The 26854-nt window shown below is 43.3% G+C and overlaps 3 protein-coding genes across 11 annotated transcripts in view; 1 reads left to right on the plus strand and 2 right to left on the minus strand.

Annotated features, from left to right (window-relative positions):
• Positions 1-3803: 3803 nt before the first annotated feature.
• LOC114443509 (protein sidekick-1) lies at positions 3804-8710 on the plus strand. 2 transcript variants are annotated; one of them, XM_028417607.1, is made up of 15 exons: positions 3804-4022; positions 4107-4148; positions 4229-4291; positions 4363-4480; positions 4558-4712; positions 4800-4945; positions 5133-5274; positions 5372-5460; positions 5540-5735; positions 5808-6119; positions 6190-6351; positions 6761-6904; positions 6988-7069; positions 7148-7229; positions 7303-8710. In XM_028417607.1, exons 1-15 carry the CDS (start codon positions 3962-3964, stop codon positions 7744-7746), a joined length of 2238 nt encoding a protein of 745 aa, XP_028273408.1. In that variant the 5' UTR covers positions 3804-3961; the 3' UTR covers positions 7747-8710. The 2 variants fall into 2 exon arrangements, with proteins under 2 accessions (XP_028273408.1, XP_028273409.1); XM_028417608.1 differs by having other exon boundaries at positions 6991-7069.
• A 607-nt stretch (positions 8711-9317) lies between these two features.
• Positions 9318-15539, minus strand: srek1 (splicing regulatory glutamine/lysine-rich protein 1). 5 transcript variants are annotated; one of them, XM_028417613.1, is made up of 12 exons: positions 15001-15134; positions 14136-14528; positions 13138-13268; positions 12691-12806; positions 12458-12604; positions 12195-12373; positions 11985-12115; positions 11812-11908; positions 11591-11722; positions 11343-11414; positions 11144-11258; positions 9318-10025 (listed from the first exon to the last, which is right to left on the minus strand). In XM_028417613.1, exons 3-12 carry the CDS (start codon positions 13166-13168, stop codon positions 9864-9866), a joined length of 1182 nt encoding a protein of 393 aa, XP_028273414.1. In that variant the 5' UTR covers positions 13169-13268; positions 14136-14528; positions 15001-15134; the 3' UTR covers positions 9318-9863. The 5 variants fall into 5 exon arrangements, with proteins under 5 accessions (XP_028273414.1, XP_028273413.1, XP_028273411.1 ...); XM_028417612.1 differs by having other exon boundaries at positions 14029-14528; XM_028417610.1 differs by lacking the exons at positions 13138-13268; positions 14136-14528 and adding an exon at positions 15274-15539 and having other exon boundaries at positions 11812-11905.
• Positions 15540-15922: 383 nt separating this feature from the next.
• The window catches only part of erbin (erbb2 interacting protein), a 37903-nt gene continuing 26971 nt past the window's right edge, over positions 15923-26854 (minus strand). For 2 of the 4 annotated variants that reach the window (XM_028417379.1, XM_028417378.1), the window contains 13 exons: positions 25973-26072; positions 24745-24866; positions 24390-24563; positions 24078-24248; positions 23879-23996; positions 23617-23800; positions 21984-23532; positions 20842-20985; positions 19869-19925; positions 19607-19777; positions 19242-19334; positions 19077-19151; positions 15923-18997 (listed from right to left, as the gene is read on the minus strand). In XM_028417379.1, coding sequence (XP_028273180.1) covers positions 18890-18997; positions 19077-19151; positions 19242-19334; positions 19607-19777; positions 19869-19925; positions 20842-20985; positions 21984-23532; positions 23617-23800; positions 23879-23996; positions 24078-24248; positions 24390-24563; positions 24745-24866; positions 25973-26072 — 3066 coding nt within the window. In that variant the 3' untranslated portion in view covers positions 15923-18889. The remainder of the gene's footprint in view (positions 18998-19076; positions 19152-19241; positions 19335-19606; positions 19778-19868; positions 19926-20841; positions 20986-21983; positions 23533-23616; positions 23801-23878; positions 23997-24077; positions 24249-24389; positions 24564-24744; positions 24867-25972; positions 26073-26854) is intronic. The other 2 variants (XM_028417380.1, XM_028417381.1) reach the window with 2 other exon arrangements.

Raw genomic sequence — 26854 nt, forward strand, 5'->3', positions numbered from 1 at the left:
TGTCACACTCCACAGCCGCCTTCATTACGCACAGCTCCAACACTGCTGGCCCCGCCCCCAGCGTGCGAGGGCCGACCAATCAGAGCAGCGCGACGGCCCAGCACAGCACGCAGGGTTCTAACCATCTTTAGACGTGAAGGGTCAGAGCTGCTGTCAGTGCTGGAGGAGTTTTCCAACTTTCTCATCACACCCACAAACCCCATCTCTCTTTTATTAAACTAAGGCGCCCTCTGTTGACCAATGTTTATACCAATGTTAAAATTTTTTACTTCTCTTAGATAAAAGAAGCAACTGTGGGGTCAAAGTTCAAGATGCCATGTTTATAATGTAACTAATGAGGGCTGAAGTGTAGCTGTGTGGCCTCAGTTCCTCCTGAACATCCACTCACCTCTGCTTCAGCACACTCTTCACATACGTTTTTGCAGAGTTTGGCTGCTCCACTGGCAGCTGACCTCGGCTTGGTTTCTGTTTTGTCAGACTAAAGCAGGCGTGACTACTGAGTTTGTCTGAGGGGTGTGTGAAAGGGTTAACGCTCACCTTGGAGCTGTGCCAAATCCAGGATTGAGAGAAAACATGAAGCAGCCTACAAGGTGTAACGGCGTGTAGAGGATTCTCTGAAGTGTTTGCTTCTCCTGACGTACGACTCTTCTTTAACACCTGGCTTCGATTCTCAGAAGTGTTTTCACCGTCTCTGAACCTGCATGATGACATTTCTAAGAAAAACGTTTAAATATCTGTGTTAACTGGAAAACCTTCAGATTACAGCCTACTAATCATGTGTACTGCTGCATTATATTGGCCCAGGAGTAGAAGAAGTCAGTATATAACATGTCCACCAGAGGGCACCCTTGCATAAACATATGCAATAATACACCTGCAACAGGAATGAGTTAATCATTTAGTCAAAATCCATGACAGCATTATGCACACACGCTAAAAACTGATCCATATTTAACCGGATCAAGCCTACAGTCCACAGCAGGCTTCCTTCTCTCATGATCCAGCGTGATGTCACGGTGCACTGACCTCCACAGAGCAAACACACATCTGAGTGTTGAGCCATATAAACCCCTCAGCCACTCCTAGACCTGGTGCTGACAGTCTGCCATGACGACACCAGTGAAAGTGTTGACATTGAGATAAATCTAAACATTTGTTAGCCAAAACAAAATTTGCATGATCTTAACACATAAACAAGACGGATAAAGTAGTTTGTCTACCACAACTACTGCATGAATTACCAGTAAATACAGTTTAACATGTTCCCCACATGTAGCTGTGCTATTTACACCCAAAATGGATAAGTGACACACCCGGGCATCACAGCAGAAACTATCAGAGTCATTGTTATTATTTACAGCTGGCTATATGGTAGCAGCCCATTGTGCTGTTTGCACCTGGGCTAGTTACACTTTGATATATAGCATGGCAGATACTAGCAGCCAGGTGACAACAGCTAGACAAGCACACTGCTGTGTATATTTACCAGTGCTATTTTCACCTGGGTTACTCACAAGTACGTAAATAACATGGCAGAAATAAACACCCAGAGCTGATTGCTATTTGCACCTGGGCTATTTTTGTCTGGGAGAACTGCATGATACATATTAGCACCCATATACTATTTACACCCTAGTATGAAGCATGAATGTGTCTATATTCCACAATAATATTTGCACCCAAGGTGGAATTTTATAACTAGATGAAAAGCAGAGGCAGGTCTCCAGGTGATGCTACTTTCACCCAAATTAATGAGCCAATTCTCTCTATTGAGACGTTTTAATACCCCATTGGTCTTTGTAAAGCCTTAGAGGGATCTGGGGTTGAACAGTATATATACACTGGGTGTAAATAGCAAAATAGCATCACACAAATCTTAGCAGAATGTTGTTTCCTGGCACTGCATGCAGGTTTAAACACAGTCTAACTATCTGGTACAAGTGTCATCCAGCCAGCATGATACCCGTGGATCACCAGTGCTACTCTCACCCTGAAAACATTAAAAAAGGATGAACATGAGGGAAGAAAACCAGAAACAAGGAAATAATCCAGGGTAACATGTCAGACAATTCCCTAGAAGAAATCCTCCAGACACCAAAGTCATGATTGTTATCCAGTCTCTTCACAAGAGGGTGCTGTTTCTGATATTGATTAAGCACAAACTCTAGGCATGATTTTTAATAATTCATAAGGTCAGAAAGTTAAATGACTGATGGAAGTGTAAACAGATCAGGCAGACGTATTATAAATTAACCCCTTCAGAAGCCTTTACATTTGAATTTTTGAAGTTCTTTCAGATTCACTCAGTAACTCTGTCAACATCGCCTCTGTTGAGACACATTTGAATCATCATTTTTCAATACAACATTTCATTAATCATACAGAAGTTCAGACAGTTGTTTACTGTAAAGGTGACTGTGTTCAGGCAGTCATCAGTCTGATCAAAGCAGAGGAACCCACATCTGTTTCACACCCGCTGGTAGGCTGTGTGTGACTTATGGCTGATCTTTAGGGCTGATAAGGTTTGGGGAAATTTTACGATGAGAGGAGCACACGTAGGCTGATGTTCGCTTGTTTAACGGAAATTCACTTCCTGTGGCGTAAATCTTCTAATTTTAATCATCTCCTTTGATCCCGAGCCTTTCATGGGGTCGATGCTGCCGTCAGCACCTTCGGAGAGGCTTTCGTCTTTGCATCGTTTTTACTTCACACAGGTGGAGGAGATGGAGGCTGAAGCGGCTGCAGGCGAGACTTTTCTCTGCAGCTGCTGCAGCGCTCAGATGAAAATGGTGATAAACGGCTTTAATGACGTTCTTTAGGCCACTGACTGAACTCAGCGAGGTGTGAAGTCAACTTCCTGTCTGATGGAGGAACCTACAGAAAAACACAAACGAATGTGTGTCTAGAACTAAACGTGACAACACAGAGACACTAAAACCTGCCTCACCTCGCTGCTGTTCTCACCTGGTGAGCTTTACGGTAATCACATAAACATGTGGATCACTTCCATACTGATTCACATTCAACACAAAAGCCCTTTTTAAGGCACTGTTTAGGTATAAGACGAGCACAAAAAGGTAATAATGTGCAGAAACCACCAAAAAAACAGATGATTCAGATTAAACTTATTAACTTAGACATCGCTCAGCAAGCAGGACTGTTTCAGGTAAAGAGTGCAGCTTTCTATTAATGTATTTGTAAATGACAATTTCAGGATGTCAGGCTGAGAGTGACGTCTGGTGGGAATATTCTGAAAGACATTTGCATAAAGATGTTTTCAGTTTTATTAACAGAAGGTAGCAGAACGTTATCATGGATATTCATAAAAAAGAAAGTCTTTTATTTAGATTTCTTTATTTCTATCTCATTTTTATAATTTTTTTTATTTTGTTGATCTTTTAAACATGTTGTTAGTTATTTTTCTATTTATTTATTTTTTTTAAACTAAAAAATAAATAGAAATAAATGTAAAAAATGTAAACAAAAAAAGTCTATATGATCTATTATTGAATTAAAAATGATATTATTAATAGTAATATTTTTTTAAGCGTGCATCTTTGATTAAAAGTGAAAAATACACAGCTTTTCTAATAAAAAAAGTTCTTTGAAAGCAACAAAAGAGCTGCAGGACTCAGAACGGAGCTCCGGAAGCTCTAACAGAGTCGCAAAAAGCCTCTTTTCAGTAACACTAGTTGACTCCAACAGCCAATCAGATCCCTCCTGCACATGACAGTTCATTAATCAGCCTCTGTGGTGCTGAGCAGCTCTATTTGTGGAAAGCAGAAGTAGCTCATATGTGAAGGAGGAGGCTGTTTCTGAAAACACCAGGGGAGGCACCGTTTCTTGTCAGCGTGTCCTGTGCAGTGTGTCTGTGCAGTGTGTCTGTGCAGTGTGTGTGTGTGAGTCCTGACGGTGCGCACCATGATGTGAACGGCAGCGGGCTGACAGTGTGAGACTCGACATGGTCGGACGAGGATGGTTTGATGTTTTACACACCAAATGTTCTCCTGCTCTCATCTTCGGTAAGTGCTCTTTCATTCACACTAATGATGATGATTATCTGTGTCTTTGAGTTACCTCCACTCTCACCTCCTCCTCTTTCCTAGGTCTGATGCTGGCCTTCTCCTCACATGTTCCTGCATCCACAGGTAGGCTCACCATCCCACTGATCATCTTTGATAAACAGTATCAACAGCCTCATTCCTCTGTCCATTATCCTTTAAAACAGAAACACGTGTTGCAGCAGTCAGATGTAGGAACCTCACACATCAACACTGTGTGATTCACCCAGGTGATGTAAACACCTCAGAGCTGATCCAGCAGCAGGTCAGAGAAGAGATGCTAACTCTGCCTGTCTTCCAGACGGAGTCCACGATCTGGACTGTTTTGGTAGTTGGTCTCAAACCTTTGAATGGAGGTGTGTGTGGAAACCTGGAGAGCCGGCAGCAGAGAAGACGTACACGCTCATCATACAGCAACCGTAAGGAGCTGACCATGCTTTTCACCACATTTGAAGATGTTTTGATGCTAACCATCTCACTCTCCTCCTCTTTAAAGAAAAAAAAAGTGGTGCAGACTTTACCCCAACATCACTGCCCTCTCTCAAACAATTAAAATCTTTAACAACTACAACCTGAGTGCAGAGGTGCTGGAAAACAGCCCGTCCACAAACTGCAGTAGAGCAGTTTTCAAAGGTCTGCCTGCGAACCTGCGTGAGTCCTCAGAAACACAGAGTTCGTTTTACTCTTTTTGCATGAAAGCATTTGAAATGTAAGCAGTTCTTCGTTGACTTATTTCAGAGCGATGTGGTCCTCCACACTCTGCGTCCTTCAGGCGCCACGCAGGAATGTTAAACATGACTGTGAAGTGGCCACTGGGGGACAGTAAACACATCACCAACTACACCGTCAGATATAAAGAAGTGGGCAGCCATCTGTGGAGCAAGGTCCGTATCAGACAAGCTGTTTGTACAGAGAACGAGCTGATGCCATGTGTATGAATGACAGTTAGCGTCCTCAGCCATGGCTGGGTTGTGCCTGATGTGGTTTCTGTGGGGTGTTCTGAGGTGATGAATGTTCCTTCAAACCTGCGTTCAAAGACATTAATCCCCGTGTTGGATGATGTTTCTTCAGTCGCCTGTGGCATTCCACAACAAAAGATGTCGTCTGGTGGAGCACCTGAACTCCTCATCGGTCTATGTCGTACAGATACAGTGTGTGCCTGACAATAAGTGCTCACAGTGTCCGTGGAGCGATGCCTTCACTGTGCCATCAGGTCAGCCCGCTCTCTGCTAGTCTTAAAAAAGTCTTAAAAATAGATTCATGTTGTTTACAAGCATGTTTTGTGATAAAAAATAACGTCCCCCTTACAGAACTGACGACACCGCCTGTCATAGTTGGCTTTAAAGACAATGACATTGCAAAGAAAAATGGCCGCCGGCTGGTTACTTTAACCTGGAAGGTGATTTTTTATTTTACTTTTTTAATCAGTGTCCCTTTAAATTTGGATTTCCTCAGCCTAAAGCTTCTGTGTTTGTCAGTCCTCTGCCACAGAGATCCACGACAGCTTCTCTGTGATGATAGCAAAGGCGTCCGGAGAGTCCCCTGAGCTGATCAGCACCTCCTGGCCTGAGATCAGACTCATTCTCTCCTATTCTGCGTATCAAGTCAACATCAGTGGCGTCAACAACGCCAGCATCTCTCCTGCTGTGAGCCAGCTGATACCACAGCGTGAAGGTCAGCCCCTCTGTTCTATTCAAAGTAATCTCATATTTGCAGCCATGTGGTGACACTGGTGGATCTCCACAGGTGTGGGAGACGTGAGGCTGAACGTGACGGTGCACAGCAACACGTCTTTTACCATCTACTGGAGGGACGACCTGATCAGAACATTCGTCTGCTTCTCTGTGGAGTGGTGGAAGAAGGGGCAAAAAGTGACTTACATGTCCTTCTATGAGAGCGACAGGAACCACAAGACGCTACATCCGAAAGGTCTGGAGCCGTACCAGAGGTACAGCATCACTCTGCACACACGGCCCAACAAGGACACCTGCAACATGAAGCACATCAACAACAGCGAGAGCACCTACAGCACCGCACACTTCTACTCTGTGCAAGGATGTAAGTCAGACGTCCTCCTATCCTCTTACCAGCACAAAATGCTACAACTGAGTTTTTGTCCTTCGTCAAGCTCCCGTCAGCGCTCCCACAAACATCAGCAGCCACAATGTGACGCTGGATTCGGTGGAGCTGCAGTGGGGCGCCATCCCAGAGGAGGACATCCGAGGTTTCCTGCTGGGTTACACCATCCACTACACCGAGTACCAGCAAGGGGAGGCGAGCACGGAGAACAGTAAGCATCCTCCACATGTGCAAATTCAAAAGTCATGTTTGAGAAAAACAGCTGTGGAAAACAGGATGGGAAAATTAGCAAGCATTTAACAAGAATGAGCAAGCTAGCAACTCTGTAAGGCTAATGCTAATATCCTCATATTAACGGTTTAGCATTATATGGAGTTAAACTAGCACTAGAATGAATGCTTAGCATGCTAGCAGACTGCAATTAAATGGTTGCAACACACAGTCCCACCACTAGGTGTCACTTAAACTTAAATGGAGGTCCTTTCATTTAATTTTAAATGTACAGAGAAATAAATTAACTTTATAGCAAAAAAAAAGTCAAAAAACACTAAAGCAAAGACAAAATGAAAGACCTCATCCGGTATTTGTTGTCATATTTCGGCTGTCTCTCCATTGTGCAGATGTTATAGTGGATCCAGAGCTTAACAACTACAAACTGGAGAATCTTATAAGCAGCACAACGTACCGAGTGCAGATATCAGGCTTCACATCTGCAGGAGTCGGAGTACGAAGCGAAGAACTCCTCTTCAAAACAAATCGTGAAGGTTGGATCATTTAACAACCGTTCATAATTGATTTTAAGATCATTATAATTTCATAAAATTCTTTTTGAATATTCTTTGCACAGCAGATTTTATTTCCAACAGTGTCATCACCATGTTGGCAGTTCTGACCACTCTGCTGATATTTGGATCACCGATACTAAAAAGGTATTCGAGATTATTATCAGATTATTACTCAGATCAACTCTACACAACTCATCCTTCTCCGCCCCCTCCTGTCTATAGAGCAAAGGTCCTGCTGTGGCCGAGCATACCGAACCCTAGGAAAAGCAATGCACTGCAGAAAATAGACAGGCCCTGTGAGCTGGTGAGTGTCGGTTTCTGCTTTTAAAATGTGCACCATCAGAAGCTGTGAGATGCTCTGTGTTATTTTCACCCAGGAACTCCTCGGGGCGATCGACACCCTGAAGGTGGAAGAACGGGACACAGAAAGTCTTCAGCTAGTCGAAAAGGTGGCGGCGACCCCTGCTAGCACTTCACCGTCCACGATACCACTCCTCCACCATTCAGGAGACGAGACAGACTCAGCGGGAGCAACCTGCAACTGGATGCAAACGGACACGGGAAGTATGACCGGAGACTTCATGTCTGATGAGTTTAAAACCTTGGACACGCAGCGGACAGTCGTCCAGAGTTCACCTTTGACCTTTTCAAGCGAATATACCACGATCGAGATGTTCCAGCAGGCGATGCCACAGCCAGCACCATCAGTCTTAGAAGCAGAGGCCGCAGATGTGACTGTGGTGCCATCACGGATGGACTACATACGACAATTCAGTTCCAGTCCGACTTCTGAGGGCGAGCACCTGTCCACAGTCTGCTGAGCCGTCAATGCCTGAGAGACAGTTTCACTGCTCACTGGCTGCTGCAGGTCAACAGCATGGATTCGTATGTGTGTTAATGATAAATAGCAATACTAAGATTAGCTGGTTTTTTATATAAACGAGAGGTTGTTGTGGCTTCCTTCGAAGGTCGTGCATAAAGAGTCATCTAACTCGCTTGAAGTTAGCTACTACCACCATAACACACCTGAGTCTCTGATAAACTAGACTATGGATGAACTGGATTGTGGGTAATGTAGGCACCAACATTTAGAAGGATGTGTAAAATATAAAAACATTTCTGGTTAATGAAGGTGCCAAACATCCAAGCATTTTGTTGCATACGTTATATAAACAGTTGAGTGTCGTCAGCAAAGTAATGAACATTAATGATTGCTTCACATTAAAATATATATATATTTTAATGAAGTTTGTTTCTCACTGAAACGTGGAGCAAACCATCTGAATGAAAAGTCTCTTTATTGAGTGTTTTTGGAAACAAATGAGACGTACTGAGAAGGACCACACACACCTACATCCAAGCTCCTCAAACACAGCGCTACCAAACGTTTACACGCCGCCCCAAACACATCACGCAGCCAAACCCAGTGGAGCTGGAGCACACATCGTCAAACAACTTGCGTAGTGGATATAAAAAATAAAACTCTTCACATACTGTCAGTTTTTTTCATGAGTTCCCAGGTTAAATAAAAGCAGCGTTCAAAATCAGCTCGATCAAGATCTGAGGCCGGATATTTACAACAAAGATCACAATACTGCAAAATCAAACATGTTAAAACAGAGGCATGAGTCCTCAGTCTACTCTGCTACTAATGACTACAATACTTTAATATAACATCTCATTAGTTTCATCTATTCAACGTCTAAAACAATATTTTCATAGAATATTCTGTACAATCTTAGTCGAGGCACTTTTTGACCCTCCTGTGCTTGCATGCAGTCTGTTGTCCTCTCACTGTGAACTTCCTGTTTTCTCCACTAACACAAGCTGAATCGCACTCCATCATTTTACAGTATCGGCCTGTGTCACATGTATAAACAGGTTGTTTTTTCCCCCCTCACAGTATTACGATAGCAGGACGATGAACCGTGACATCTACTAAATCAGAAATATTACAAAAAGCAAATACCCATTAAAAAAACAAGTAAAGCAACACATTCGTGTTTTTCTTTTACAACAGCAAGAACATAATACCAATCTGGAATCTCATGATTACAGGTCATAAATAAGCCATACAGCTTCCCAAATGATGATGATGGTGATGAGTGCAGACAGGGGAATGGAGGAGTTTATTCAGACAAAGAAAGGGTCAGTGAGCACTTCAGCAGAAACTTTCTTTTATAAGCTGTCAGGGCGGTTTGGACTTAACTCTAAATAAACAGACTGATGATGGTGAAGTCTGTTACAGCCGAGCAGTGAGGAGCATGCGGCATGGGAAACTCAAGAATTCTGCTTAAATTTGGGCATAGTCTGATGTGCAACTTCCCAAAAATAAACAACACTTCATGACCACACTGAACTGTTACAACTGCGGTTGGTCTGCGTTTTTTTGCACCTCATTTCCTCCCATGCAACTGAGCAGATTATGTCATATTGGAAGCCACTAGACAACCAACACTGATGGAAAAAAAGGTCAGAATATGGGCCAAGCAGCGGAGCTGAGAAGTTTACTCCTGCTGTACAGCTGGACATTTTAAAAGAGTGCCTACAGTGACTGACTTTCAGATAAACACCATCATTTTATTTGCTTCAACTACAGCATGATTTACTTACAAATAAAATGTGAACCTGCAGCCAAACAGAGCCAGGTGCAAGATATCAAGTCTCTATTTCTACTAAATTGCAGCCTGTTTACCATTTAATCCCAGAAATTAGCACAACTTTTCCGAGAAATCTGGATCCGTACATGTCATCGAGCTTAAGAATGTTTTTTGAACTTGGTTGGTTTTGTGTCTGCTCAGCTGAGTGCTCACTCACCCTTTATAAGCCTATATAAGAGAGCTCCTGCATAAATGAGGAGAACATGAAGAGAAGGACAGTTGTGTTGATTCAGTTTACGTACGGTGAGATACTTTGCTGGAACAGGGTGCTGTTAGAGTCACTTGGCGCTGTCCGCACCCACAAATGCATCCTCCTCGCCGTGTGTCTTGTAGCTGCCGTTGTGCTGGGCGCACGGTGACAACGCCATGTCCTCGCTTGGCGTGGCCGAGTCTTCTCTGTCGCTTTCATATTCCTCCCTCTCCTCTCTGTTGTAGTCCACCTGAAACAACGAGCGAACCATCAAAGTTGGGAAGAACGGTGGACAGCCGCACACTGTTCTCTTCCTCTCCTTCCTGAAGGCCTCACTGTCATCGCCTTGTCTTTAAAATGTCTTCCACCATCATGTCGACCTTCATTGCGGGGAGAGGCTTTTGATTGACAGATTGGATTGTAAACAGGTCATGTGATATCATTAAGTTTAAGTGTGTGTATTTGAAAGTTAGCACTTTGAAGCAGCCACAGACGGAGTCATTCTCTACATGGTTAATAGAAAAAAATGCTTGATACTCGGCCTGCCTGAGTACTCTCCACGCTTGCGGTGAGGTGAAGTGATGAAATCAATCAATAAATCAATATCTTTTGACTCTATCCTCAGTGTAATGACCTGTCACTGTCTGTCCTCTGATGCTCTTTGTCCTCCTGCTGCTGCTGGGTTTCTGTTTGCACGTTAACTAAAGGGAGCCTCAATCCACCTGCACAGAGGTACCCTCGGTACTTTCTACACTCCTGAAAGAGGAAGAACTCCGCCATAAAAAGTTCCAGTGGTGAAAATCTGGTGTGACATGGGACTCCCAGCCCTTAAAAAAACACCTGGAGAACTAGTGTGGCTGCTGTGTAATGCTGGAACACACTGACTAAAAAGAGAGGTGGCAACAGTACCCCTTCTAGTTGTAATGACAAATAATGACAAATAAAGAGATATACTGAACTGAACAACAGAGTGTGAAAAAAAACTTTGCAGAGCAACAAGAATTTTGCAAGTTGTCAGTGGTTTTTGAGGAGAACGATTGTTCAGCTTGTATTTGTCGAACAAATGTTCTGATTGTTATCAGTGCTAAAAGATGAGTGATAACTTTCCACTTTCATCTCACAGCTATCACATGGGGGATCTGAAATGTTCAAACTTTAACAAGTGGAGCAGTCTCGATGCTCGAAAATAAAGACACACACATTCGTTCTGATGTGTGAAAATGACACTTTGAGAAGTAAGAATGCGAAGCTTAAATATTTTTTGACCAGGGAAGAATCTGCATAAAAAACATGAAGGCAAAGCTTGTGCTTCACATTAAGACTGCTGTCACAGAGCAAAACAGGAAGCAGAAGACCTTCGAGTTTTACCTTTACTGGCTTGGCTTTGCTCTTTATCCTGTCCTCGTCTTTGCGGCTCCTCTTCCTGGATGAGGAGCGTTCCCTTCGGTCCCTGCTGCGCTCCTTCCTCTTCTCCCTTTTACTTCTAAATAAGGCCAACAAAAAGCCTTTCAGAATGCAAATCACTCATATCTAGCAGGTGTGGGAGGATGAAAAGTGACAGACTTACCTTTTGGGTGTTGGTGATCTGGCTTTCCTTCGAGGGCTTCTGGACCGATCTTTACTCCTCCTCTTGTGGCTCCTGATAACAAGTTATTTTAAGGTATTTATGATAACAGGACTTAATTAAACACTTAAACATTTTTTCCACAGAACCACATGAGGAAAATTAAGGCAGCTCACATTCTATGAGAATGTGGTGCCCCCTGCTGCCCAAAGCAGGCATGACAAAGTAAAAGAAGATTTGAAGCTTGGTACCTTATATGCTGGTTGCTCCCAGTGTTCCTTGATCGACTCTGGCTGCGTCTCTTGTCTTTGGAGCGGGAGCGCCTCCTGTGGCTGCTTCTGGAACTGTGGGAGTCGCTGCCAGGCCACAACTTCTGAGATGATCTTCACCAACAGAACAGAAGAACAACCATCACTTTATGGACGACAGCGTCATGATCATCGTACCTTCACAGTCAGTGATGTTTGTGCACCTGTGTTTGGACCGGGACCTTTTCCTGCGTGTTTTGGAATGTGAGCGTGACCGCCGCAGCCTCCTCGACCGACTGGGGGAACGCTTTTTTGTTTCTGCTGGAGGAGAGATAAGCGGCAGTGTCAGCATCAGAGTGCTGCATGACTGCAGCCGTGCTTCATTGAAATGTCCTACCTGGTTCTATGGCAGCAGCGATGGTGGACTGGGCTTCCCTCACCCTCTTCATCACACTCTCAAGCTCCTTCGCAGCCGCCTGCGGCGTCAGCTCTGGAGGTTTTACTATGGCGTTATTGGAGTGATTCACCCTGAAAGACAATTACAACATTAATCAACCCATGTAATTACAACTGATCGCAATGCGTGGGAATGTAGATCAATACACACTTTAGTGGTCTGTCTCCAAACATGACTCCATTGAAGGTCAGGGCTCTGGCGACAGAATCCTGCTCCACAAACTCTACGAAGGCGAAACGTGTCGGCTGCGTCTCGTCTCCAGCCATTCGCACAAACTTTACAGCTCCCACCTGTTTGAAGAACTCCAGCAGCTGCTCTGCAGTGGTCGTCTGGAGACACAGGAGAGCCACAGGAGAACCACCTTTACAGGACATGACATATAATTAAAACAAATAAGGGAGAATTTAACTTACCTGTGAGTTCAAGTTGCCGACATAAACCGTCCTCCTGATCTCATCGATTTTTGAGGGATCCACATTTCCAACGAGGGGGGGCTGTGAGAGCGCTGATGATGTGGGGCTGAGGCTGGCTGAAGCCCGATTCACTACGGGGAGGTTCAGCTGCAGGTTCACACACAAACACACAGAGGTTATGTTTGTGTTAACACTCAGATGAGAAACAAGTGCATGATGAGATGCTGGCTCACGTTCTGAAGCGGAGTCGGGGTGGGAATCGGCAGTAACCCCCCGCCAGGAATCAGACTGGGCACTGGGGTGGCCGGTGCCAAAAGTGACAAAGCCTTGGCCTCTTCTGGGATTTTCCCTGCAGGACAGAAGCAGGTATTAGTGAAGGAAATAGAGGGACTCTTCTCTCTGTCTCCTCTATGTCTGCACAATTAGCCCACTGTATTCTAGAGAGAAAGAGAGCATACACTTCCCCATACAAGTCTTCTACTGTCTACTGAGACCGAGCTTCCTAACTCTGCTTTTATATCTAATTATTCTTCTCAGTCTGTTTAATTATCGTCAAAAATCTTAAAACAACAATACAACACTGATTTTGTCCTTGGTCTCTTTTCATAGATCAAGAGAAAGAAAAGAAAGAAAAATAACACAATGCAGAGAATGAGTCAACACTTTGATGTATGGGTCACCTGTACTGGAAACATATTGGTCATGAACCATACGATATCAAGCATGGGCGCTTTTCCGTGGGGAGGGGGGGGCGATCGTTTCGCAGTGTTGGAAAGATGTGCAACACAAGACAACCCCAATGGCTGCATCACTAATAGCACACAGAACATCAGATACAGAAAAGAACAACAATTTTAGGAACTGTAGGAAAGGTTAGCCAAAACCTAGCTAGAGACAAAAAAACGATGTCTGGATTCTAAGCTCCTCCCTGGGTGGAGAAAAAGGCTAAGATAACACAAATGACCATGATTTGTTTAGCTTCCTGAAATATGTTTCAAAACAAGGCATTAGCGACGCAAAGCATTAACCCTCTGAACCTCAAAACAGCCAGAAACTATGAAAATGGACGTTCAAGCGGTCCTTAAAATGCACCACAAGAGATAATATATCAGAAAATATGACGAAATCTATCCTGAAAACTTGACAAAAACGACTTTATTCTATAGGTAACATTGGCAATTTGCCAAAAAGATCGGCACTCTGTGGCACAACTAGGGGGCCATGATTAACATGTAAGAAAAAACAACGTTTTTGACTCATGGGCGGGCTTCTTCCATGAAGAATAGAGTGAAAACTGGTTTGAAAAGGTTGTAAAATTGCAAAAGGAGCTCCCATTGTTATGATTTATGTCGTTCTAACGGTGCTAACCTGCATCATATTTGAATTCACGTCACTTTTAGCCCTGACTGGGCTGTTTACAAAGTGGTGCAGAACTTTATATACCAATGAGAAATGACAGGAGGGAAAGTGCTTGGGGTTCAGAAGGTTAATGTCACGGAACTGATCATTTCTGTGTTTTTTACTAAACACTAAACATCCATATCAGGAGGAAAAACTTCTAAATGTCTCACTTTCTTTAAAAGAAAAACAAAGACTAGCCCTCTGACTACGTCAACAGGTGTAGGAGACAAGAGAGTAAAAGTGTTAGTGATCCTCCTATGTGTGATACACATCCCACCGGAATGCCGTAGCAACCTGGACAGAACTCAACCACACACAAGCTGCAGCTGTAGCGGAAAGAGAGAGGGGGGTGGGGGGTTGGACAATAATCAAAACAACAAACCAAAATAACAAATATAAAAACAACGCTAGAGATAAGCAGTACTGTTTTCTAGATAGAGACAGTAGAGAGTGGACAACATGGGAAAGTATGAAAGGAAATAAAAATAAAAATAAATCAAAAGTAAAAAAAAAATAAAAAAAGAGACAAGGTGTCCATCTTGGAAGGTTCAGCGGGCTATTCTCCTGGTCACATTCCCCCCTTGAAGGCTGCGTTGGCCCGATCGGGGATAGTGGCTTGGAAAACAATGCCTGACTCAGGCTAGTGTAACAGCTGGGCCAGTCTAGTCATCTGATATGCACACATAATCACACAGAAAAAACATACAAAACCAAATTAATAAACTCAGTAGCCATCCAGCACCAAGTCACGTGGACAAAAAGCATCAAGTTAGAGGTGTGACATCATTTTTGTGTATTGACTGTACACAAGATAGGGTGAAGGGGGTAAAAAAAACGGGGGGCACCATATGTGAACCAGAGGAAAGGTCATGGAGCTATTTAGTAAAATACGTTTTTACAGTTTTTACTCTCATCTCTAAACCACCCTGTGACAACAAACCTTAATGAATTAGCAAGGCAGGCTTTTAGTGAGGCGATACAACCCCCATCACCTGTGTCAAATACTTCAAACCAGAGCTAACCAGTGGCACAACCTGCTAATTTCCCCATGTATATATTAAAAAAAACCAAAACAAAACAATAAAACAATTGACTTCAAGGGGAAGGGAAAGTCATTTTTTATCTGTTAAACATGCACTCACCTTCAGCACATGGCACTACTATCAAAGCTCTGTCAATAAAAACAGTATTGGTGAGATGTTGCGCCACACCAACACTGGAAGGCTCTCGGTACTTTATGTAACACACTTTGGACGAGAAAGACAGAGGAGCATTACTGTGAAGAGGAAACGATGAAGAAAAAATGAGTTAGTCATTTCCACAGTTACTACGTTTTGATTTTTGTAAGAACCGCGAAAAGGCCGCACAACCGCGGTGTTGCCTAAAGTAGTCATGCCGGCAGAGGTGGCGCTTACTCGGGCGGGTAGAGCCGCAGCTCGTCGATGTCTCCCAGGAAACCGAACAGAGTGCGCATCTGCTCGCTGCTCACGGCCGAGGACAGGTTGGTGACCTGGACGACGGCAGTCCCAGGAATCCCGCTCATTGTGCAAACTAATCAATGCGCTTACAATCTCTGACTATTATATATAAACAATATTTTATTTATTACTTATCTAACTCGGTGCATGCATACATCCAGTGAGGCGGAGCGAGAGACGGGCTTCTTCTTCTTCTTCTGTGGTGTTCGCTGGCAAACGACGAGAAAGGTGCAATAGCACCATCAAGTGGTACAGAGTACAATTACAACAAAAATATACTATTATTCTTCAATTATATTAAACATTTAATTGCATTAAAACACAATATTTATAATTTATTTAAAAAAAATATTAAATAGTGAGAATTATGAGATTCTGCCTGGACATTGTAACATTTAATTTACTTATTTTCACAAATAAAATCTAAATTATTTTACATTTTATTTTTTAACAGAGGCTCTAATCCATATCGATTCACATATATTCCAGACTTTGTGTTTTCATTGTGTTTCAGTTCCGCATTTGTCTTTTGTCCCCCTTTAAGTGCCCTGGCTGATCACTCTAGTGAAACTAAATGAAAAGAAAATTCCATGTTAAACAGCATTAGTTTATTTTCCACAGGTTACTTCAGAAACAAGTAATTATGTACAAAATCTGGAATGTTGGACAAATGCATATCAACCACCATCATCATCATCATCATCTCACTGTGACTGTTTCCAGAGAAACCTTAGAAATACTAGCTATACATTAAAACAGGTGCCTCTGCATCGCAATTTATTGCTGGTTGTACAATCGCAAGTCACTAATGCCATTTTCAACTCTTTTCTCAAACTTTTTTTTTTTTTAAGAGTATTTACAATTTGATTAGTAATAACTAAAAAAAATCCACAGATGACTGCTAAATAAATAAGAACATGGGAGCATCAGAAACAAACTGACATGAACGACGCAAGAGTGAAAACATGTTTTATCTCCCTAGATTGTCTACAATGTCAGACATTTTTTTTGTTGTTGTTGCCATGACTATAAAGTGACCATTACCCAAGAAATCATTCCCACTAAAAAAACAAAATCATCACCAAGAAAACGAACACAAACATAATCAACAATTTTATGTGTAAAATAGTGTGAAAAATTCATGTTGTCGTTTGTGATTACAATTTAAAAACTAGATGGTACAGCTTCATTTAGAATAGCTACCTTTAAAACAGTATTGTAATTATTAAAGGGATACAAATTTACCACAGTGTCTTTTAATGTTTTGGTTCATCAGTGCCACGAGTGTGAGTCAAAACGTCTACAAGTAGAGAACAGCAGACGACACGATCTACCGTCGACAAATTGAGGGAATGCTGTTTGTCTGAACACTGCAGAAAAAAATACGCATCATACAAACAATTCAGTGGTCACCGCTAAACTGCGAGGGGCGTGTGGATATAATCATTTCCGCTTCTTTTGGAAACACGTCTCACTGAATGAATACGAACAGGCTGAGTGAATCATCGCTTGTTATGATATTCTACGCTACAGACAGTTAAAACGTCTCAGGCAGAGTGACACACACTTTTAACACAATGCAGAGATTTCTTTTTCTTTTTTGTTAGCACTACCATTTACATATCTCCTGTGCAGTTTTATTACAAAAACAGATTTTTTTCCCCCCACAATATAAAAAATCATGTAAAATCACTAAAAGGTTTGTTTTAAAAATGATGACAGAAAATAAAGGCTTTAAATATTGCTTCGAAGCCTGTGTGAGTGTGTGTTCTCGTGAATGGTTGTGAATATGTGAGTATTGCTTGGGTTCCCCCACCTCCTCTGTTCAAACAGTTCAAGGTCTATGGCACTTGACAGTTCATGTCAGCCCCCCCCCCCCTCCTCCGACTCTATTCTCTGTACAGCTAAGAGGAAAAAAATCAAAGATGGCTGCCTCAAAGTGATGAAAAAAAAGCATGATACAGACACAAAAAGGCAACCTGTGGTCTTCTCCCAAGTAGAAGGAAAAAAAAAGATGTTGAAACCCACTCGTCTCACCTGTGGCTGAAAGATGAAGCCCTTAAAAATAAAAATTAAAACACCGACCCTGTTCAAACATCTTCCTCATGCTGTCTTCTGTTTTTTTTTTTTTGTTTAAACTTTCTGTACATTTCCACACTTGCTTTGGTTAACTAGCCACATCTTGCTCTGCTCAGAATACTTTGATATTTTGGGAAGGAGAGAGGAGAAGCCCCACAAAGGACAAAAGATGTATGAGCGACGATGACCATCAGTGGCTTAAACTACACATGTTTAATAATGTAAAAATGACTCTGAAGGTTGATGGATGATCTGAATCTCATATTGCTTCTTGTTCCTTGCCAACTACTCTGACAGATTGCTATCTCTGTAAGAGCTAATAGGCATAATCACATCTAAAAAGGTTTAAAATATGTTGACTTTTGTCCAGATTTTTAGGACAAATACCAACGTTCTTCTAAAATGATCTTTTAAATTGATAAACATATGTAATTTGTGGCCATCGACCAGTTTTTCCCAAATCAAGTTCCGACCGTAAGAGGCGGGACTTCTCCTCTCTGTATACATATTAGCCTAGCTTAGCTTAGCTTAGCATAAAGACTAAAAATAGGGAAACGTCTAGCCTGTCTCTGGCTCCGATCCTTCCCTGTAACAATCGGCCTACAACCAAATATGTATGTTTTCTAAAATGATGAACTTAAAAACAGATTAAGGCCGAGCGAACACACACAACGTCCCGACTCCAACGTGCGATTTTCCATTCGTTGTCCTGTCTAATCACATTACCACATGCAGAGTGCATTTCTTCATCATCTCAGAAACTGTGATCATTTGCTCACACACGCAGCAGAGGTGTGTATGTGCAGCGGTTGGGAGTGACGGGATGAAAAGAGGGCAGAAGTGTCTGTACGCTGGAGGATGTTCACAGCTTAATGGAAGCAGGGGGTGGATGATTTCCTCTTCAACTCTCCCAGAAGGAGAAAAAAAACACACCTCCTTGATCTACATTCATCTCCACATGACAAACACGTTACACTGTCCTCCTGGATAAGATCACACAGCTGGCTGTTTCACCATTTTAAATTAAAAGACAAAAAAAAAAAAAAAAGGCAAACTGGATGACTGAAAGAAGGGGAGCCCTGCCCCCTAGTGGTCAGATTCACGTCTATGTGCCAGATCTCATGACTGATGGGTTTGATAAAAAAAAGAAAAAATAAAGAAGAAGAAAAGATGATCTGTACAGAGACCACAGTAAGTATTTGCATCAAAGCATCTTCTGTATAAAAATATATATATACCACAGTGATGGCCTTTTGAGGACATGTTTGCAGATGTTCGCCGTCTCACTTTTATCCACTACATTCAGTGGTTTCCCCCATTTAAATCTCTGGAGATCTCTACTACTATAAATAGTCCCGACAGGTCAGTCTCTTCTGGGTATAAAAATATGAGTCAACACAAATTGTTCTCTCGTGTGCCCCCAAAAACACACACACCAGCGCACACACACACTCTGTTGGGAGGTCAGTTGAGTCTACGCTTGCATTTCTCGTATGATAATCATATCCACAGTGGTTGGAAAAGTCTTCAGGAGGGACACTGCATTCCCGTGATCGATATTCACAAAGCTGTATCCGTTTGCCTGTGAAAAAAAGGGGCGATTATCGGTTTAAATACTGTCGACTTTAACTTGATAAATACTTGTACAGTCAGCAGAATACCTGGATGATTTTATCTCCAGGCTGGAGAATCTTGGATGCCGGCCCTTCAGGTTGAACCCTTGTCACAAAAATACCCTGAAATTATGTGAGAATATAAACAAATTTGCACATCATTCACGAAGCGTGTGTGTGTTTTTAGTAAAAAGTGCCAGATTGTGAATTTACATTGTCATCAGGACGGAAGGGGTTTCCCCGGCCTGCCATGCCTCCAGATATACTGAAACCCAGCTCTGGATTCTTCTCCACTTTCACACGGATCTGAAACACACCCACATACTTTCATCAGAAATTTATGCTCAAAGTTGTTCACCATTGTTTCCTACATGAACAGGAAAATCACAGCAGGGGTTCCTTAAATTAAGCTAGCTCTTTAGATTCTGAAAAATGGACAAAAATCAGATTCAAAGGCTCATATAGAGTCATTTCAGCTGAATTATCTGGGATTATTGTGTGTTTCTAAACATCCATTACATTGCAAAGCTTTCACCAAGAAAGAAACTTAACACTCAAATTTCAATACGATTCTTCACCTCTTGCTGCAGAGTGTCGTGTGAAACACGTGGTGGCGGCGCCTGTGGCTGCTGGGAAACTTTGAGCATCAGGTAGTCGATGAGTTGCTCTCTGGAAGGGTGACGAGCCATGGAGCCCTGGCTCATCTGAGGACGAACAGAAGGGCCCATCTGACCATTCATCAAAGGCACCTGGGAAACAAAACGAAAGCAGGCTCAGGAGGATTTTCCTCACTTAAAGACTAAACATGGTGGCTGCGGTGTGTGCATGTGTTTAACCTACTTTTCTGTGGGGGTCCATGGTGTAGCTTTGCTGCCCTTGGGAACCAAAAACATCATCCTAAAAAGAGAAGATGGCGACGATTAAAAAAAACACTGCAGTCACTTTTCATTAAGAGGGAGCATGTCTGCTAATGACATTAGGCAGCGAGGTGTTGATTCATCAAATTAGGATGATGAAAATGTCAGAGATTAAGCTCTGCTAAGCAGCATGTAATTCTAAGATAAAGTAAATCATCAATGTTGAGCAGGGAAGGGGTTACACAGCACACTCCCCCCTCTACAAACATCCATTTTCTAAATCATTCAGACACACTTACATCAAACTTACCTTTAAAAAACACAGTTTTCACCCCCACGCGCAAAGTGGGAGGTTATGAAGTGATTCTGAAGTGATCAAGAGGTGGAGTGGAGATGACAAATGAGCAGTTAAAGGAGAAGAGAAGTACGGTTTTCTGAGATGCATTACAATCACAGGATGATTGGAGTGGACGGAGATAACGCACACAGGCAGAATGATTAGGATGATAAAGAGCCTGGCAGGTTCAAAAGGGGTTCTTCTGTACCGTGCGGAATGCAGATTTTTTGAGGTAGTTTTTGCTTAAATGTAGCACAATAAATTTATAAGGAAATAAATTAGCAACATCTGTTGTCACTAAGACCAAAACAGGGAAGAAGACCCCTTTTAAACGGCTCTACTGTCAATAAAACTATTAGGAGAAACAAACACCACCAATTATCTCTGAGTTCAGGGTTTGTGGGCGTGAGAAATTAGATGTTGAGAGGCATTATACTTTCATTTGTCTATAAAAGGACAAGTGAAAGATGGATTCTGGGAGTCTGTGATCACTTCTCAACATCGGGAAGAGAAGGAAACAGGCATTTCCTCATCTTCTAAAAGGATGTGAAACTAGCAGGCCCCCGTCATAAGTAAGGGCTGCAGAGGCTAGCTACAAGTTCACAGTACCGGTACTCACACAGAAGCCCAGAGCTCCGTAGGGCTGTCCGTCCCTGCCGCTAAAAACCAGGGACCCTTGGCTGGCATGCATATCCCTACAGCTTCCATAGTTAGACCAGCTCAGCGGAGAGTTATTGGAATTATAGGAGCGAGACAGCATGTTCTGGCGACACCAAACAAGTGGCACCAACCGATAAGTCAGCGGTGGCCATGCAATCCACCAAATGAGTGATGACATAAAAAAAACATAACAAAAAGACAAACATGCAGTGAGACACAGATATAGTTGCACATAGATGGGTTAGTATGCTTCAGCAGAATGAATGGATTGATTCACACAAACATCCTTAGGAGACGAGCTTTGGTTTTATTTGCACAGGTTTTGAGGCAGCCCACTGAAGGGACATGCTCTGAAAGCTGTTTCCAATGTGGTTCCAAGTTGGTAAAATGTTTTATTCCTATTCTGACATTACAGGTGTCCGCACCCAACAGCAAAAACAAACACACCTGTGACCCTTTTACACAAAAATGTCACTGTAATTATGCTATGAAAGACCCCTCGTTTCTGTCAGCTTTCCTGGTTCATACAAGACCAAATAAAAAGCCACTAATGCAGGCTCGTTTCCTGTGGTGTGCCTCAGTGTGCCTAACATATCTTCCACTATGCCTGCTCTCTCATTTCGGTGTTATGACAAAGCAACAAAATGCCTCAGACCATTTCACACTGGACAAACAGCCCACTAATGGGTTCACCTCAACTGCATTTAAAACAAATATAGCACACGTGCTAATTTCTGTGAAAGGGTGACAACGCAGACTTATTGCTCTTTTTTCCACTCACATAATAAATAAATGCTATTGGCACAAGTTTCTTCATTGTTTGTGGCTGTCACCAGATACCCCACAGAGGTTGCTCTCAAAACCAGGACAAATAGAACAAAGCCACATGCACAGTCCGATACTCAGATATTTGAGTGAACCAATCTAAAAAGTTGCTAAACAAAGAGACGATAAATACTGGCTTGCACTTTTTAACTCTGTTAATGTAACAACTGCAGACATAGACCTGATTCTACAGAAGGAATTCAACCATGAACAAAACAAAAGCAGCACAGACAGTGTAAGATTTGGAAACTATAGCCCAAAAAAAGTGCTTTTTACCTTTTCCATCTTCTTGGCCTCGATGTGGCGCATCACCTGGTCTCTCCAGTCTGCCGGAACCCTTCCTCCTCCCACACCCACTCCTGACATAGGTGCTGGCCCGTCCAGCAGCGAGTGCTCAGACTTCACCCTGGTGTTGGGCCTCTTGCTGGGGCTGCTGTGCTGGTAGTTGAAGTCACTGACAGACATGGTCCTTTCTGGAAGCTCGTGGGGCTGTCGTCTGCTGCTGAGGGGCCTGGAAGCTCCGGGTACATCGATGCTGTAAGTGCGAGCTGAGAGGGGCCTCTGTACGGCCTGGCTCATAGCCAGTGGCCCCCTGGCGAGGGTGTGAATGTCCCTGTACGTCATGTATTCCCCCTCGGGCAGCTGCATGCGCCTTGAGTCGCCCATGGAGGCCATGGAGGCTGTAGAGGCGGTGCTGCTTTGCCTTTGCAGAGAGCTGCATCTTGGCTGGCTCCCGGAAGAATTAAGTCTCTCCTTAGCCCACATGTCCCCCCCAGAGGGCTTGGGAGCCATGGGAGGCCCCCTCTGCTGAGGCTGCAGAGGGTACGGAGGTGCTTGATTGCGGTTTGAGTAATTGGTGTTGGCTAATGAGTGAGGAGGAGGAGGAGGGAGGTAGCCTTGGTGCTCTGGAGCCATGGGCATCCTCTGGGCCCAGACGCCCTCTTTAGGCATGGCACTGCTTGTGTACTGTATGTTGTACTGAGGGGCAGAGATTCCCATGACCATGCTGGAGGAGACTGGATACCTACTGGTGCTGACGGGAGGCTTAGAAGAGGAGAGCAGGTCTGAAGAAGACGCAGAGGAACCAGGGTAGACCAGGAGAGCCTGATCATTGAGTAACTGACCGGCCGACTTGCTCCTGACTATGCTCTGGCCCTGAGTTCCTGGCCCTGGGCCAGCCCCTGCCATTCGAGTCATCACCGCTGACTCATAGGAATCATCATCATCCCCATCAAATGAGTACAGCTGCATGCCCCCTGCTTCGATGTTGCTGATGCTGTGAGACTTCATCACCTGCGGGGGATGGCACCTTTTCTCTGGCGACAGCTCCTCTGTGCTGCGAGACAGTGACATGTCACTGCTGGCTGTTACGCCTGTCGAGGCCACATGCACAGCAGATGTCTGTACTCTCATCGCCTGACTTTTGTTTCCCAGGCTGTTGATGCAGTCACTGGCCTGCTGATTTCCATTCTGCAAATGATCCACATTATCATTGCCGTAGCCGTGCATGCTGTTTGAGTCCTCCTGCTCTAAAGAGCCATTCTTAGTTTTTCCTAAATCGTCCAGCTGCACCATGTTGTCGGTTGGCAGTTTGGTCATATTCATATTGATCTGGTCCAACTTGCTGTAGGGGTCTCCCATGCCGTTGTTTATTCCCTTCTCTATCAAGGCCAGCCTGGCTTCCATGGAGAGGTCGTAGTCGCCCAGTTTCTCCGGTGGCGTCTGCTGAGTTTTCAAGAACGCTTGAAGAGACGTCTCAGAGCCGTTCCCATTATGGAGCAGCGGGCTTGTCTCTTTAGGCTGATTCATGTTCTCATCCTCGTGCCTGTAACAATGACATTAATAGAAAAAATCAGTGTCAGATTTTGTCACAGCAGTAGGTTTAATTTTTTTTTCTAATTGTACTGACCGGCTTTTTGGTAAGAAAGGCACCTTCGCCTCTCTCTCAGGCGTGCACAGAGAGTTGTCCTGACTGCTGTCAGTGGTCAGGGACACAGAGTCCGACATGCGTGATGGTGATGAACAGTTACTGTTGTTCTGGTTGCTGTTGGCGACGGTGTCATCCAGCAAAGAGTCCGCATCTTTCCCATCATCTGTAAACACAAACAAATCAACATGAGCGGACTCTGTCCTCATGCTTTGGTTTATGAATGATTCACATTAAAAAGTACCTTTTTTATCTTTACTTAAAGTCACCACTTTAGGCTGGTTGATGGAAATCTCTATGAGAGGAGGTCTCAGCTCTGCTATTTTCATCTCCTCTTCTTCATCCGACAGCTCTTCAGAATCCTGTTTACATAAATAACACTTCTATTAAAGCTTTCTCACACCTAATTGTGCCCTTCTTTGTGTCCTTCATGTTTTCACTACCTCCAGTGTGTCCTCGTGGTTCATCATAAAGCCCTCTGAGGATTTGAGAGGGATTTTCTGGGAGCTGTAAGACTCTGAAGTGTCTTTGGACTCAGGTGCAGCGGGATTTTGGATAGAGCCATGGGGCTCTCTGTCTGCAGCCACACCATTGGGACAGGGTGCCTCTATCACCTGCACAAAAAAACAAAAATTATTATGTATTAAAAAAAATGCACTTTCACATACAAAAAGGGGAACTAAATTGTGAATTTAGCAAAAAGACACAGGAAATGAAAGTCTCTGTCTGAGATCTTGGTCTAGAAAAAAGCTGACCTTAACGCCCACGTCCTGCACTCCGATGTGGTTCCGCTCCACTGGTTTTGCCTCTTTCCCTGACTCGTCGCTGGACTCGTCCTCCTTCAGCCTATGAGCGACAGACTGGGCCGTCTTCACCATGTTCTTCAGCTCATCTGGGTACGGTGTAGGGTAGCGCTTTAGGTTTCCCTCCTGAAGAAGCACATATAAAAAAAGCACAGTCAACTAGATAACTATCCTTCTTTTACTTTTACTGCAAAATTAGAGATTGTAGATTAAAAAAAACTCCAATAAAGTGCAGAATCGATGATATGAAAAGACAAAAATTGTTTTTCCCCTTTTCTAAATATGTGAATAAATGTGAGGCACTAACCCTTGGGGGTGTCTCTCTCTCATCCTTATCCTCATCGCACTCAAAGGCCACCTGAGCTCGGTGCTTGCGTTGTTCCTCCCAAAGAGCAGGATTGAAGCTCTCGGAATCAGAGTTGGGAATGTCTAGGGAAAAAAAAACAGAAGCCAGACAGCGGATTATTTATTAATTGTTTTTTGTGTAATTAAGCTTTTAAAGTGATCACCCTCTTTGTGCAGCTCATAAATGCCTGAATTCAACCACAAGGTGGCGCAAGGACAGCGCAGGGTACACCATGAACAAGAGCAGCTTTAGAGGAGAACTTGAAAATGAGGGCTTAACTCCTTAAACTCCAAAACAACAATGAATTTCAGATGGATTCCTTTTCCTATGATCACATCCTAACAAACTGAACACTGTGCTTCTGTTTAATGCAACAGTCTATGTGAAAGTTTAACACATACAGACAAATTCAAGGTGTCATTCGCAAGTAAAGGTGTGTATCCGTCTGTGTGGTTTCCTGTGTCACCCCTGATTGAGCACGACACAAGTACTTCTTGTACACACAGTGCACACTTGCATGCAGAAGCTGTGAAAAGGTTGAGTATCAGACATCAGCTGAGAATTGTATCACATCAAGAACCATACCAGAGTGTGACTGCACAGCGTTTAACATGAGTCACAAGTTGTGTCCTCCCCGTACCAACAAATTGTAAAACATAATAGATGCAGTCAGGTCATGACAAATTCCAGCTTCCCAGGAAATGATGATGATGAAATGACGTGCCATCATGTAGTTAATAGAACAGAATATAGTGGAATTTTTCTGGAGGCAACGCCAAAATCAGCGTTGCGGACATTTCAGTAGTTCCAGCACATAGACCTTGAACCACTAATTACTCTAAAGCTGAGATGCAACAGGGTCAGTGCAAGCTGTCTGGTGTAATAGGAAACCAAACAAACAGATGCTTGACAAGACGATGGTGACTAGAGTTTCTGCTGTATCCTCAGTCTCAAGTAACAAGGTCTCTTATAAAATATGCAATTATCCTTGTAGGTCACCTATAAGGGGGTGAAAATAAAGTTGGAAGTCGGAGTCATGGTAGAGACCTGAAAACGTCAATCAAAAACTCTCTAAATTTAAAATGAGATAGATGAACAAGCTTGATATCCAGCCCTGCTGCTATGAAGCGAGGAGTGAAAGTGTTGATGCATGACAGAATATTAAAGATAAACAAAGCAAAGTACTCACAGTCCTCACTTCTGGTTTGCTGGGGGAACATGTAGTTGGTCAGCATGGTTTTGTGAGTCTCCGGATCCTCCTCCTTTTGGAGAGGGATCAGGGGCTTTGACTGTGGGACACAAAGTAGGTTTGAGTGTGCTATCAGCAATCAACAGTCCTTTGTTAAGGCACCCAATGCTCAAAGAGCATCCCGGACTACAGTGTGAGCTGGGCTGCATCACTGTAGTAAAGAAAAGCCGCAAAACTGGTCAGCACATCCCCATTTGGTGGTGAATCAAATGTGTCTTCCCCAAATTCTGCATCTTATTTGAACCTTCTAAACTGCTTCGACTGACACGTCTGGGTGCCTCTTCCTGTCACCCATTTTAAGATGACACTGCTCTAATGTCCCCGAGGCCCCCGTCGACGCTGTCGCACCTGCCTGACTGGATTTTTGTCTCAGTGCTGATGTCCCTGTCTGTGCTGTATCAAGGGAGAGTGATGGTGGAAAATTTTTCTATGAAATAAAAGTTGAGGGCAGGGCAGCACAGACAGGAGCTCTACGGCTGATTCTACACTTTTTTTTTTTGCTGCATTCTCAAACAGCTGCAGTTTCCCAGGGACAATTTGTCAAGGCATTTCAGCAAAGGCTTAGAATAGCCCAGCCAAGGAGAAGGAAGAGGAGGCATGAATAATTGATTTCAGAATGAGAGATGAGTGTCAGACTTTAATTTAGAAATATTTATAAGTTGGACAAAGCAAACACACTGAATCAGAATAGTCCCGCAGCTCCTTCTCCAACCGTTCTTTGCCTTTGCATACTTAAACACCTCTGCTCAGCTTGATATGAGTAGTTAAAGCACTCTTTAGCACAAAAATACCTCATTGCTATGATAAAGTGGGATTTCTAGC

The sequence above is a fragment of the Parambassis ranga genome, chromosome 12 (assembly GCF_900634625.1).
Source record: "Parambassis ranga chromosome 12, fParRan2.1, whole genome shotgun sequence".
Classification (NCBI taxonomy): domain Eukaryota; kingdom Metazoa; phylum Chordata; class Actinopteri; family Ambassidae; genus Parambassis; species Parambassis ranga.

Coding starts and splice junctions, on each gene's coding strand:
- srek1 (XM_028417609.1), bottom strand. CDS start 15,401: ATGAGCGGGATTCCTGGGACTGCCGTCGTCCAGGTCACCAACCTGTCC. Junction 12,807..15,000: donor AGTAGTGCCATGTGCTGAAG/GTGAGTGCATGT, acceptor TCTGTCCTGCAG/GGAAAATCCCAGAAGAGGCC. Junction 11,723..11,811: donor AGGTCCCGGTCCAAACACAG/GTGCACAAACAT, acceptor CTGTTGGTGAAG/ATCATCTCAGAAGTTGTGGC.
- LOC114443509 (XM_028417607.1), top strand. CDS start 3,962: ATGGTCGGACGAGGATGGTTTGATGTTTTACACACCAAATGTTCTCCT. Junction 4,023..4,106: donor TTCTCCTGCTCTCATCTTCG/GTAAGTGCTCTT, acceptor CCTCTTTCCTAG/GTCTGATGCTGGCCTTCTCC. Junction 4,292..4,362: donor ACACTGTGTGATTCACCCAG/GTGATGTAAACA, acceptor CCTGTCTTCCAG/ACGGAGTCCACGATCTGGAC.